The sequence below is a fragment of the Oryctolagus cuniculus genome, chromosome 3 (assembly GCF_051225735.1).
Source record: "Oryctolagus cuniculus isolate XC-2025 breed Fujian yellow rabbit chromosome 3, ASM5122573v1, whole genome shotgun sequence".
Classification (NCBI taxonomy): Eukaryota; Metazoa; Chordata; class Mammalia; order Lagomorpha; family Leporidae; genus Oryctolagus; species Oryctolagus cuniculus.
Genome location: NC_142869.1, coordinates 142,167,128 through 142,178,991, shown reverse-complemented (window position 1 = coordinate 142,178,991; position 11,864 = coordinate 142,167,128). Strand labels below are relative to the sequence as shown.

The window sequence follows — 11,864 nt, the reverse complement described above, 5'->3', positions numbered from 1 at the left end:
CCTGACTCCAAAAACTGTGTTACCAGCATGGCAGGCAGTCTGGCCATGGGGAAGCGGTCCCTCAAGACAGCAACGGCTCCTTCTCTAGAGTGGGGGTTTTCAGATCGATCATTCTGCCATTCTCATTTCATTTTTTCCAAGTCAGGGTCGGATCAGCTTGTGAAAAGTTGTTAAACAACATGCTAGAAGTGAAATGTCAACCCTCACTCTGAACTTCCCATTTGCAGAACATCAAAGCAAGACTTCATTGGGTTTTACAGTGCCTTTCTGATTTGGGTGGTTCGTGGAAGAGGGGAGCTGAAAGCTGTTCTCATCTGCCCATCGCCTGCCCGAAAAACCAGGACTGTTTATGAAAACAATCTTTAACAAAGTTGGATGCAGTTTTGCTTGGGGAAAAAAACCACCACTATCCTTCCAATTGTGAGTTTTAACATCACAGGTTACCACTAGTTTTCTGTTTGCAAATACAAACATTAATGACATAATAGCTCTTTGGAGGTGAAAATTCTGTGTATATGTTATTAATCTTTCATGTGAGAATCCTAACAAAATATTAAATGCTACTATGTTTTAAAACATTTATTTTCACTTCCCCTAAATCCACCAGTTAAAACTAAAATTCATGTTATAGCAATCACAAAATTATCACAGAAGTGTGACTTGAAAGCTTTTTAAAAAACAAACCAACACTGTCAGTCATAGAATGCTTTATTTTAAACTTGCTGTTCAAACTTTCAAATACAACACATGTGGCAAAGAAACGACAGTTAACACACAGCATCTGCCACAATTCTATCTTTGAACTGCCTTTTCTATTTTATGTGATGTGCTACCATTTCTTACATTCATGGTATTCTTAAGGCAGCAGTGCCGATTTTTTTTTCTCCTTTGAAAACAGTTTTGTTAATGTTCTGAGATTCCTTGAAATGACAACTTTGTCCTTTTAGTATCCTGCTGCTGCTCACATAAGTGACCATAATTCAATATGTTACACGCTGTTGACATGTACACTGTACTTAATAAATCAATTCCCAACTCTATGTTAAATTGAAGTTCAACCTGGAACAAGCATTTTCCTAAATCATTATACTCAACTACTTTTCTCAAAAATATTTCCATTCTGAAATAAGTTTTTTGTGTGTGTGAGATACAATAATTTCATCTTTTACTCCTAACAGAACTCATGCCGTACTTTTTTTTTTCTCAAAATATATTTGATATATTCTGTGCAAAATGTTAAGTTCTGTATAGGTATGTACCTTATTTTGAAAAAGTTTATAAAATATAATTCCTAAAAACAACCTCAACATTAGACAATAGAGGAAGAAGAAACATACCAGACAAAGCCTAAATTTTCACATGAGAAACTAAGTATGTTCTTAAAGCTCCAGTAATACATTCTTTGAGAAAACTCAGAATGCACTTTGGTCATTATTAAACATATTAGCACAGAGGCAAATAAAACAAAATGCTTCCGGTTGTCTTCTACATAAAAAGAACGTACTGCATGGTGAGGCTGAGCTGAGGCTGCCCAAAGGAATGGCAAGAGCACGCTGATGTGGCATGGCTCTGTTCTCCACACATTCCTGGTTTTAAGATGACGATTTGGGGATCAGACCTGCACCAATCAAATAAATTATTTACAATTAATTATTTTAAACTCCTTAAAACATGGTAAAAATGTGAGGATATCCAACTTGATACACTTTGCACCAAGAAAATTCTAGATTGTTTTAAATAAATTCTTTGTTTTAGAAACCAGATGCCCAGTTAAAAAAAAAAAAATTGAAAAACATCTCATGTTTCATGGAAGTCCTAAAACACTTCTGATTGTACAAACATAACAACTTAAAATCAAGGCCCAATAAAGATACTATCATAGTTGCCTATTTACCTAACGTGCCAACATGGTGAGTTCTCACTGGACACTTGGCAAATGATCGAAGGGGTGGTGCTAGTTAACCTTCCAGGTTAACAACATCTAAAATAGCCCTTATAAAATGGATGGGGGCAGGGAAGGGAAACGCACCAGATTGAGTTCGGAGGACAGAATTTGCAAGCTGAAGCTGTCTTTTATGAAAATTTGGATATAATTTCATAACTAGCAATCTGAGGAATATTTTACTTATTCTCAACCTTATCCTTAAGTTGCTCATTTGAGTGTGGTATGAACAGCATACACTATAGTGTACCATGGGGGAAAAATTATTTCACTTGAGTAAACATAATATACTTTAGTTATATCAATAGGCACTTCACTTGTGAGTGATACCATATCACGCCCTAGTACACTATAACATATCCCCTATAAAGATATGCAGTAAAAGTAACAATTTTAAAAAGTGCACATTTTGAGCATGCACAGTCGGAGCTGTGCAAACAGCCCAGTGTTTCAAATAAATACAATTATTACTAATTTTTATCAAAATATCTTACAGTATGGTAACCATTTACAATTATTGCTCTATTAAGAGTTTTATCATCAAAGAGCACTTGTTGACCTGTATGTAATACGATATATATATTAATACTGAAGGGTGCTTCAACTGCAGCTTAATCAGTTTAGATCCTGGCATTGTCCAAAATAACCCAAGAAAAACCCTGACTGGTCTGGATTTACTGAAGAACATGCTATCTGTGTTTCGCTCAGTCCCATGCAATATTCCAAAGTTAGAGTTTTTTCTCAAGTAAGGCAAGTTCACGGCATCGATGGAGAAACAGTGCTTAGCTTAGCCATGGCTTCTGTTGTCACAATTTGTTATTCTGTCAACTATTTGTGAGCAATTACCAGGATCTCAAGTATTGGTACCAGTTTTATCACCCTTTCAACAACTAAGTACATCAATGCTTAAAAATAAAATATAAAGACTAAAGTAAATGTAAAAAAAAAAAAAAAAACAGTGAACAAGTAAAATAAATATAAGAATTGCACAAGACAGTCTGATGTAAACACTTCAGTTTCCCAGCTGAGACTCCCGGGCAGTCAGCGACTGCTCTCAGGCAGCGTCATCAGTTCCCTCTCTCTGGAAAAGAGGCCACATCTGCTCTCCTCGGAACCATCATGATTTGATCTTCCAAAGCTAGAGAAAAAAAATACAAGTAGTCACCATTAGAGCTGTTGTAACACTGAAACTGAAATCATATCACATGATATTATTTTAATCAAAATACAAGTACAGGTGTTAAGATTATAACTCCTTTACTCTTTTATTTTCAGGAGGAGTTTGCCTTAAACACAAACAAAAAAAAAGTGAAAATAAGATTTCTTTTGCTCCATTTTACTGAGAAGTGACAAAATACTTCTATGACTTGTTTACCATGATTACCCCACATCTTACAACAGTTGTATATATACTAGAGGACGTATATATACACTGCTTTAGTAGACAAATAATACAACTTTGGTCCAAAAATAGAAATAGGGCTCTTCTTTTTCCTCTTTTATCACCTAAATTAGATTCATATTAAAAGAGTAAAAAAAATATTGCCTACTCAAGAGTTCTATTTATAATGAATGCTCTTCCAAAACAGGAGTTCTACCAGTACTATCAGCCTTGAATCTATATCATTCCTTCAGATTAAATGTGAAGCTGTTTTCACTCGTTGTATAATCTTTTTTTTTTTTTTTTTTTTTTTTTTTGACAGGCAGAGTGGACAGTGAGAGAGAGAGACAGAGAGAAAGGTCTTCCTTTGCCGTTGGTTCACCCTCCAATGGCCGCCACGGCCGGCGCGCTGCGGCCGGCGCACCGCGCTGATCCGATGGCAGGAGCCAGGAGCCAGGTGCTTTTCCTGGTCTCCCATGGGGTGCAGGGCCCAAGCACCTGGGCCATCCTCCACTGCACTCCCTGGCCACAGCAGAGGGCTGGCCTGGAAGAGGGGCAACCGGGACAGAATCCGGCGCCCCGACCGGGACTAGAACCCGGTGTGCCGGCGCCGCTAGGCGGAGGATTAGCCTAGTGAGCCGCGGCGCCGGCTACTCGTTGTATAATCTTATCAGAATGATTCTACTATTGGGCCTGTGGGATCCCAGCAGAGTGGCAGGGTGAAGTAAGTGTCCCAGGAAGACAGCAGAGCGCTAAGAGATAACAACTCCTTGCAAGCTCCTACCTTTAAATTAAACCCAAGCAAGTCACTGATCACACCAGAGACAGCTGACAAGATGACAACCTGGGTGATGTTGTAGAGCAGCGGATTCATCGTGAGTCCATACAGTCGAAAGGGACTGTCCAGTTCCTAGCAGGAAAGAGATATAAAAACCCAGTAGCTCCGGATTCAAGAATAATCATCAGTTCAAATCATTCAAGGCAATTGCAATGAGGATTCGAAAAAAACATTATTTCCAAAAAACTATAAGTAATGGGTACTTTTTGAAAGGATAATGTTCTACTTAATATGACTGGTTTAGATCTGTAATTGATGCACAGTTATTCTTAAGTGTTGAAAATTAACTGAAATGTGATCCCTGTTGAACATGGTGGTGGGAATGGGAGAGGGAAGAGATGTATAATTTGGGACATGCTCAGGCTGACTTGCCCCAAGTGGTGGAGTTGGAAGCATACCAGGGGATTCCAATTCAATCCCATCGAGGTGGCATGTACCAATGCCATCTCACTGTTCCAGGTGATCAGTTTCAGTTCACAGTTGGTCATGGTGGAGGGACTGGGAGTCAAAGGGAGCACATAGACAAGTCTAGTACCTGCTAACGCTAACCGATGGAGTAAATAAAGGGGAGAGTGATCCAACATGGGAAGTGAGATACTCAGCAGACTCATAGAATGGCAGATGTCCTAAATAGCACTCTGGCCTCAGAATCAGCCCTAAAGGCATTCGGAGCTGGCTGAAAAGCTCATGAGAGTATTTCAGGCATGGAAAGCCAAGACACTCTGGCAAAAGATCTCTGCGAGTGAGATCCCAGTGGAAAGAACAGGTCATCAAAGAAGGAGGTACCTTTCTCTGAAGGGAGGAGAGAACTTCCACTTTGACTATGACCTTGTCTAAACAAGATAAGAGTCGGAGAACTCAGAGGGCTTCCATAGCCTTGGAAACTCATGACTGGAGCATAGGGAGATTACTGATGCCATAGACAGGAGTGTCAATTTGTAAAGTCAACAACAGGAGTCACTGTGCACTTACTCCTCGTGTAGGATCTCTATCCTTAATGTGCTGTGCATTGAGATTTAATGCTATAACGAGTACTCAAACAATATATTTCACTTTGTGTTTCTATGGGGGTGCAAACTGTTGAAATCCTTACTTAATGCATACTAAACTGATCCTCTGTAAAAAAAAAAAAAAAAAAAAGAAATTATCAATTCCCAACTTGACTCTCACTGGGATTAAACATGACAATAGGTCTGCTCTGATTTCATCATCATTTAAAAAAAATCATCTATTATTTTTCACTTTATGTTTCTGTGTGGGAGCAAACTGTTGAAATCCATACTTAATGTATACTAAGCTGATCTTCTGTATATTAAGATAATCAAAAATGAATCTTGATGTGAATGGAAGGGGAAAGGGAGTGGGAAAGGGGAGGGTTGTGGGTGGGAGGGATGGTATGGGGGGGAAGCCATTGTAATCCATAAGTCGTACTTTGGAAATTTATATGCATTAAATAAAAGTTAAAAATAAATAAATAAATAAATAAATGAATGGCAAAGGTGCCATGATTATCAAAAAAAAAAAAAAAAAAAGAAAGGATAAACCTGATTAAACTTTAAATAAGTAAATTTTAATAGTAGCTTTATTTATCAATTTATTTTAGGAGAAAGTAATTTCCTTTAAAAGAATGATCAGTAAAGTATTGGTCAGGTAGTTATGCAGAGGTTAGAGAGCTTTTATTCAGTATAAGACTTAGAATAGACACTGTGGAGGAATTAAAAACTGAAATAGCCAACTTTTGTGACAATATCAATACATATGTTAAAATTTCCCTTCAAGGTAATTCATTTTCAAATATATGATTCGAACATTTAAAATTCTTCCACAGGCCAGGCCTCATTGTAGGCTCTGGGAAACCAGTCTCTAAGCTGAGGGACCTTACTGTGGTAAGACATACACATAATTCAAAGGACCGCCCTTTGAATTACAGAGAAATGGATCCTAAGCAGTGGGGCCATAAGGAGAAAGGGTTATCAGACATCTGAGAACACAGCACATTTGAACTGCTGCAGGATACTGAGCATGGTTACAGCCCAGGGACAAGGGAGGCAGCACTCCAAACGCACAGTTAGCTCCGTAAGTCAGGGTCACTCCACTCTTTGGGCAGACTGTGGAAAGATTGACACTAAAGGAATTTAAGCAGGGGACAGCACATCAGATGTGCATGTGAGAAAGAGCACTGGGTCAGCAATGTGGAAGGAAGATTAGCGAGCAGAAAGGCCAGACGCCAGCACAGTTTTTAAGGAGTTCAGGGTATCAAAATCATAAGTGAGACAAGGAGCTCACAAAAGAAAGGATTAACAGGCAAGACTGGATGAAGTGGAAGATAGCTTAGGGTTGAATCAGCAGGCCTGAGAACCAGAGAAGGGAGAGGGAGCAGGTTCAATCCACATTAAGCATCAGGTTTTGGACTAGGAGACAATATATGCTAACCTTTGTATTTCAGTTACTTTCATATTTCTCTAAGATTGTTACTGCTTTTTAAGTCTCACATGTACAGGCTTCTCTTGTCTAACACAATGGAAAGTCAACATACAAGTATCAAGCAAACACAAAACTATTAATTCAAGATATCTTTGGAAACTTATAAATAATTCAAAGAATTATATTCAACTGATTATGAAACTGAGATTTAAAATATTTTCCTGATGTGGGTATCTGGTACGTTTGTTTAGATGCCACTTGGGAAAGCCACAAACCATATTGGAGGCCCTGGGTTCAAGTCCCAGCTCTGATTTCAATCCAGTTTCTTGCTAATGCTTACCCTGGGAGGCAGCCAGTGATGACTCAAGTACATTGGTCCCTACCACTCATGTGGGAAACTGGGATGGGTTTCACACTCTTGACTTTGGCCTGGTCCAGTCCTAGCTGTTACAGGCATTTGAAAAATGAGCCAGTGATGAAAGATGTCTCTCTCAACCTCTCTCTTTTGAATAAGATAAAATTTTCCTCTTTTTTTTTTTTAAATTTATTTGACAGGTAGAGTTATAGATAGTGAGACAGAGAGACAGAGAGAAAGATCTTTCCATTGGTTTACTCCCCAAATGGCTGCCACGGCTGGCACTGTGCCGATCCAAAGCCAGGAGCCAGGTGCTTCTTCCTGGTCTCCCATGTGGGTGCAGGGGCCCAAGGACTTGAGCCATCCTCCATGGCCCTTCCGGAACACAGCAGAGAGCTGGAATGGAAGAGGAGCAACCAGGACTAGAACTCGGTGCCCATATGGGATGCCAATGCCGCAGGCAGAGGATTAACCAAGTAAGCCACGGCGCCGGCCCCCAAAATTTTCCTCTTAAGAGAAGCATTACTAACAGTATAAAACAGCAATAAAATATTCATTAAATCATCCCAAATGATTAAATCAAACATTCCAAAAATTATGGTAGTTTTGATTTTTACAAAATGACTTATAAATGAAATGCTTATTCATATTAACATCAAATCTTCTGGTCTGAAATTTATTTAAGTTCTATGAGGCATAAATTTCCAATGTTGTCAACCTCGACAATTCTCTAAAATCTTAATACACAATTTTCAAGAAATTATTTATATTAGTTTATCTTGGCAATGAGAATTACAATGTAAACTGCATGAATGTGCCCAAACACAATCCGGAAACAATGTGGGTAATCATGAAAACTAAATAAGGGTAGGATCTTCAGAGACAGAGGGCTGAGATATGGTATGAACACAGTTACTGTATATTACATCGTTTTCAATCTTATTCTTACCTTTAGCAATTTAGTAGCCAGTTTTAAAACATTATTCACTAGAGTCAGTTCTTCTTTTTTATTAGGTTTCTTCTCCATTTTCAAGTACAGGTTTATCTTTCATTAAAAAAAGATTAATAAAATTCTTAAAATTATATCACATATACATTTTTTTCAACTTTTAACTTTTGGATTGTAGTGACTTTTCCCCCCATAACCTCCCTCCCACCCACAACCATCCATCTCCCACTCCCTCTCCCATTCCATTCTTCATCAGGATTCAGTAAAGATTTCAACGGTTTGCACCCACACAGATACACAGAGTATAAAGTACTGTTTAAGTAGTAGTTTTACCGTTAATTTGCATAGTACAACACATTAAGGACAGAGATCCTACATGGGGAGTAGGTGCACAGTGACTCCCACTGTTAATTTAACAATTGACACTCTTATTTATGAAGTCAGGCTCCTGTGATGAGCTGCCAAGGCTATGGAAGCCTCTTGAGTTCACAAGTTCCGATCTTATTTAGACAAAGCCATAGTCAAAGTGGAAGTTCTCTCCTCCCTTCAGAGAAAGGTACCTTCTTTTTTTCTTTTTTTTTTTTTTTGACAGGCAGAGTGGACAGAGAGAGAGAGAGACAGAGACAAAGGTCTTCCTTTGCCGTTGGTTCACCCTCCAATGGCCGCCGCGGCCGGCGCACCGCGCTGATCCGATGGCAGGAGCCAGGAGCCAGGTGCTTTTCCTGGTCTCCCATGGGGTGCAGGGCCAAGCACCTGGGCCATCCTCCACTGCACTCCCTGGCCACAGCAGAGAGCTGGCCTGGAAGAGGGGCAACCAGGACAGAATCCGGCGCCCCAACCGGGACTAGAACCCGGTGTGCCGGCGCCGCAAGGCGGAGGATTAGCCTAGTGAGCCACGGCGCCGGCTCAGGTACCTCCTTCTTTGATGGCCCGTTCTTCCCGCTGGGATCTCACTCACAGATCTTTCATTTAGGTCATTTTTTTTGCCACAGTGTCTTGGCTTTCCATGCCTGAGAAACTCTCATGGACTTTTTAGCTGGATCCGAATGCCTTAAGGGCTGTTTCTGTGGCCAGAGTGCTTTTTAGGACATTTGCCATTCTATGAGTCTGCTGTGTATCCTGCTTCCCATGCTGGATTGTTCTCTCCTTTTTAATTCTATCAGTCATTATTAGCAGACACTAGTCTTGTTTATGTGATCCCTTTGATGCTTAATCTTATCATTATGATCAATTATGAACTGGAACTGATCACTCTGACTAGTAAGATGGCATTGGTATATGCCACCTTCACAGATACATTTTTAAAAGGATTTGAGTGGCCCACCTGCATAGTTCCCTTCTTTGACAGATGGGCCTGTGGAGAAAAGGCCAGGGCAACAGTGCTCACCTACTTTCTCTCCCCTTCCTAACCCTAAACCAAAGCTGGTCAATACATGAACTGGTGGGACTGATACAGGATCTGCCAAAAATGGCAGGAACAGGAACTGAAAAACCAGTAAACTCTATGGCAGAACTCATTCTAAGGTAAATCAAAACCACATATAAGCCACAATTATAGGAGAGAAAGGCCATGGGAAGAAAGGTGCAGGGAAGAGCAGCAATGAAAAGACATCAGTCTCAGAGTGAACTGGAGGAGGTAGTTAACTTGGGCCAACTCCATGAAGCCCAAGTACATTTAGACTTCCTTAAAGACCTTGATCGTTGTTGGCAAATCTCCCCTTTCCCTTTAACTGAGCTCATTTGACAGCTATTGATTTTTAAAAGTCAAATTATCCTTAATGAGAATATTCATTGCTAATAAGTTCCTTTATATAATTCCTATGAAATGGTGGAAGAAGCTATTTAAGAAATTCATACAAAGTAAATTAACCATCAAGATTATTATGCTATATTCTATTAAATAACAATTCAGACTTATTTCCATGCAGATTTGCTACACTGCAAAGCAAACATATTCCACTGATGGTTTAAAACACATCATTTCAGCCGGTGCCACAGCTCACTAGGCTAATCCTCCGCCTTGCGGCGCCAGCACACCGGGTTCTAGTCCCGGTTGGGGCGCCGGATTCTGTCCCAGTTGCCCCTCTTCCAGGCCAGCTCTCTGCTATGACCAGGGAGTGCAGTGGAGGATGGCCCAGGTGCTTGGGCCCTGCACCCCATGGGAGACCAGGAAAAGCACCTGGCTCCTGCCTTCGGATCAGCGAGGTGCGCCAGCCGCAGTGCACCGGCCGCGGCGGCCATTGGAGGGTGAACCAACGGCAAAGGAAGACCTTTGTCTCTGTCTCTCTCTCTCTCACTGTCCACTCTGCCTGTCAAAAAAAAAAATTCTATAGATGCTATTTCCTTCTTGTCAAATTAAAATGGGACATAAAGACAGATGAGATCTGAACTCAAGGAGAAACACTGAGGAGTCTTATGTCTTATCAAAAGCATAAATGGCTTCATTCAAATAAAACATCTTCCTGGAACCATTTTAACTTAATATGTAGATTACAGACATTAATTTATAACATACTCACCTGTTCAGTAAGTAATATTGAGGTATTGCTATATTTTTTACTTGTTTCTGATCCAAGAGTAACAAATCTCAGGAGAAAAAGTGTTAACGAGATGCACCAGATTACTAGTTCCCAATTGTAGTGACAATCAAGGAAGATCTCATGAACATGAAGCAACTGAAAGTAAACAAAAAAAAGACAATATGAAGCAGCAGTGTGACACAAACAATTCCATTTCCAGAGAAAAAGACATTTTACTTCATATACATTGTTCATAAGTGTAATAGGACATTTTCATGTTATATTTAAGGGAGGGTGTTTTCTATTCTTTATTACAAAATATTTTAAGTATATCAAAAGTATAATGTACTCAATAGCCATGGGATCTAGACCCTGTTTTGTCAAATCTTGCTATTCTGCAATATTTCTTTCAGATTTTTGACAAATAAAATATCATAGATTCCGTCAAAATACCTTTAATCTTTTCCTTGTCTTTCATTTCTCTCCCCTACCCCTGCCTCACAGCAGAGGAATGACTGTGCATTTATCTCTTCAATACACAAGTTATTTCACATATACTTTAATTTTTATATTTTATATAAAGGTTATCATATTTTTATCCATACCCTGCTTCAATCTGTTTTTCTTTTTAAACACCGAACCTGGTTTTCAAGATTTGTCTGTTAACACAGCTCTAAATTTATTCATTTTAATTCCTTAAGATACTACAGTAAAAGAATCAACCACAATTTATTGGATTGCTCTACTAATTAACACTCATTTTGTTGCCAATTTTCCTTGTTACAAACAATGCTGCAGTAAGCATTCTTGTATTTGTCTCCTTGGGTACCCATGTAAGACTTTCTCTAGGACTTAACACCTAGGAGTAAGAACTGCGGAGTCCTAGGACAGTCACATCTCATTTGTTACTGCAAAGCCATCTGGAAAACAGTTAATAACCATTTATACTCTCAGCAGTGTATACATATCACAGGTCTCTGCCTTCAATTTTGTTTGAATTTATTATTAACTACCTTCTTAACATCTGCCAATCTGACGCACCTAAATACGTTCTCTCATTGCTTTCATTTTACTTTTCCTGATGCTGAGTGAGGATAAGCATGTTTCACATGCTTATTAGTAACTGGGTTTCCTCTCCTGAGTTCTTTCTATATTCTATATCCACTGTTTTCTGTCTCTGTTTCTCACTGGGTTGTGGAAGTTATTTCAGCTGGAATTTCTTTTTGTGTATGATGTAATTATATTTTACTCCAATCTTATTTTTCTATTATGGAAAGCCTTCCTCTGGTCATTTATAATGTCATCATATATTATGTTCTGACATGTGTGGATCTGTAGGACCCCCTGTCTCACTCCACTGGTCATTCTATATTTGTGTCAAAATCACAAAGTGTTTTGAAAATTTTAAAATTTTCAAGGCAAGGTAACTTGTTCTTCAAAGTTACCTGGATGATTC

At 39.2% G+C, this 11,864-nt stretch overlaps 1 protein-coding gene across 25 annotated transcripts in view; it reads right to left on the bottom strand.

The window, feature by feature from the left end:
* Window positions 1-690: 690 nt before the first annotated feature.
* The window catches only part of PHTF2 (putative homeodomain transcription factor 2), a 137,260-nt gene continuing 126,086 nt past the window's right edge, over window positions 691-11,864 (bottom strand). For all 25 annotated transcript variants that reach the window (XM_002712019.6, XM_089329451.1, XM_051849727.3 and 22 more), the window contains 4 exons: window positions 10,409-10,564; window positions 7,890-7,985; window positions 4,108-4,233; window positions 691-3,080 (listed from right to left, as the gene is read on the bottom strand). In XM_002712019.6, coding sequence (XP_002712065.3) covers window positions 3,060-3,080; window positions 4,108-4,233; window positions 7,890-7,985; window positions 10,409-10,564 — 399 coding nt within the window. In that variant the 3' untranslated portion in view covers window positions 691-3,059. The remainder of the gene's footprint in view (window positions 3,081-4,107; window positions 4,234-7,889; window positions 7,986-10,408; window positions 10,565-11,864) is intronic.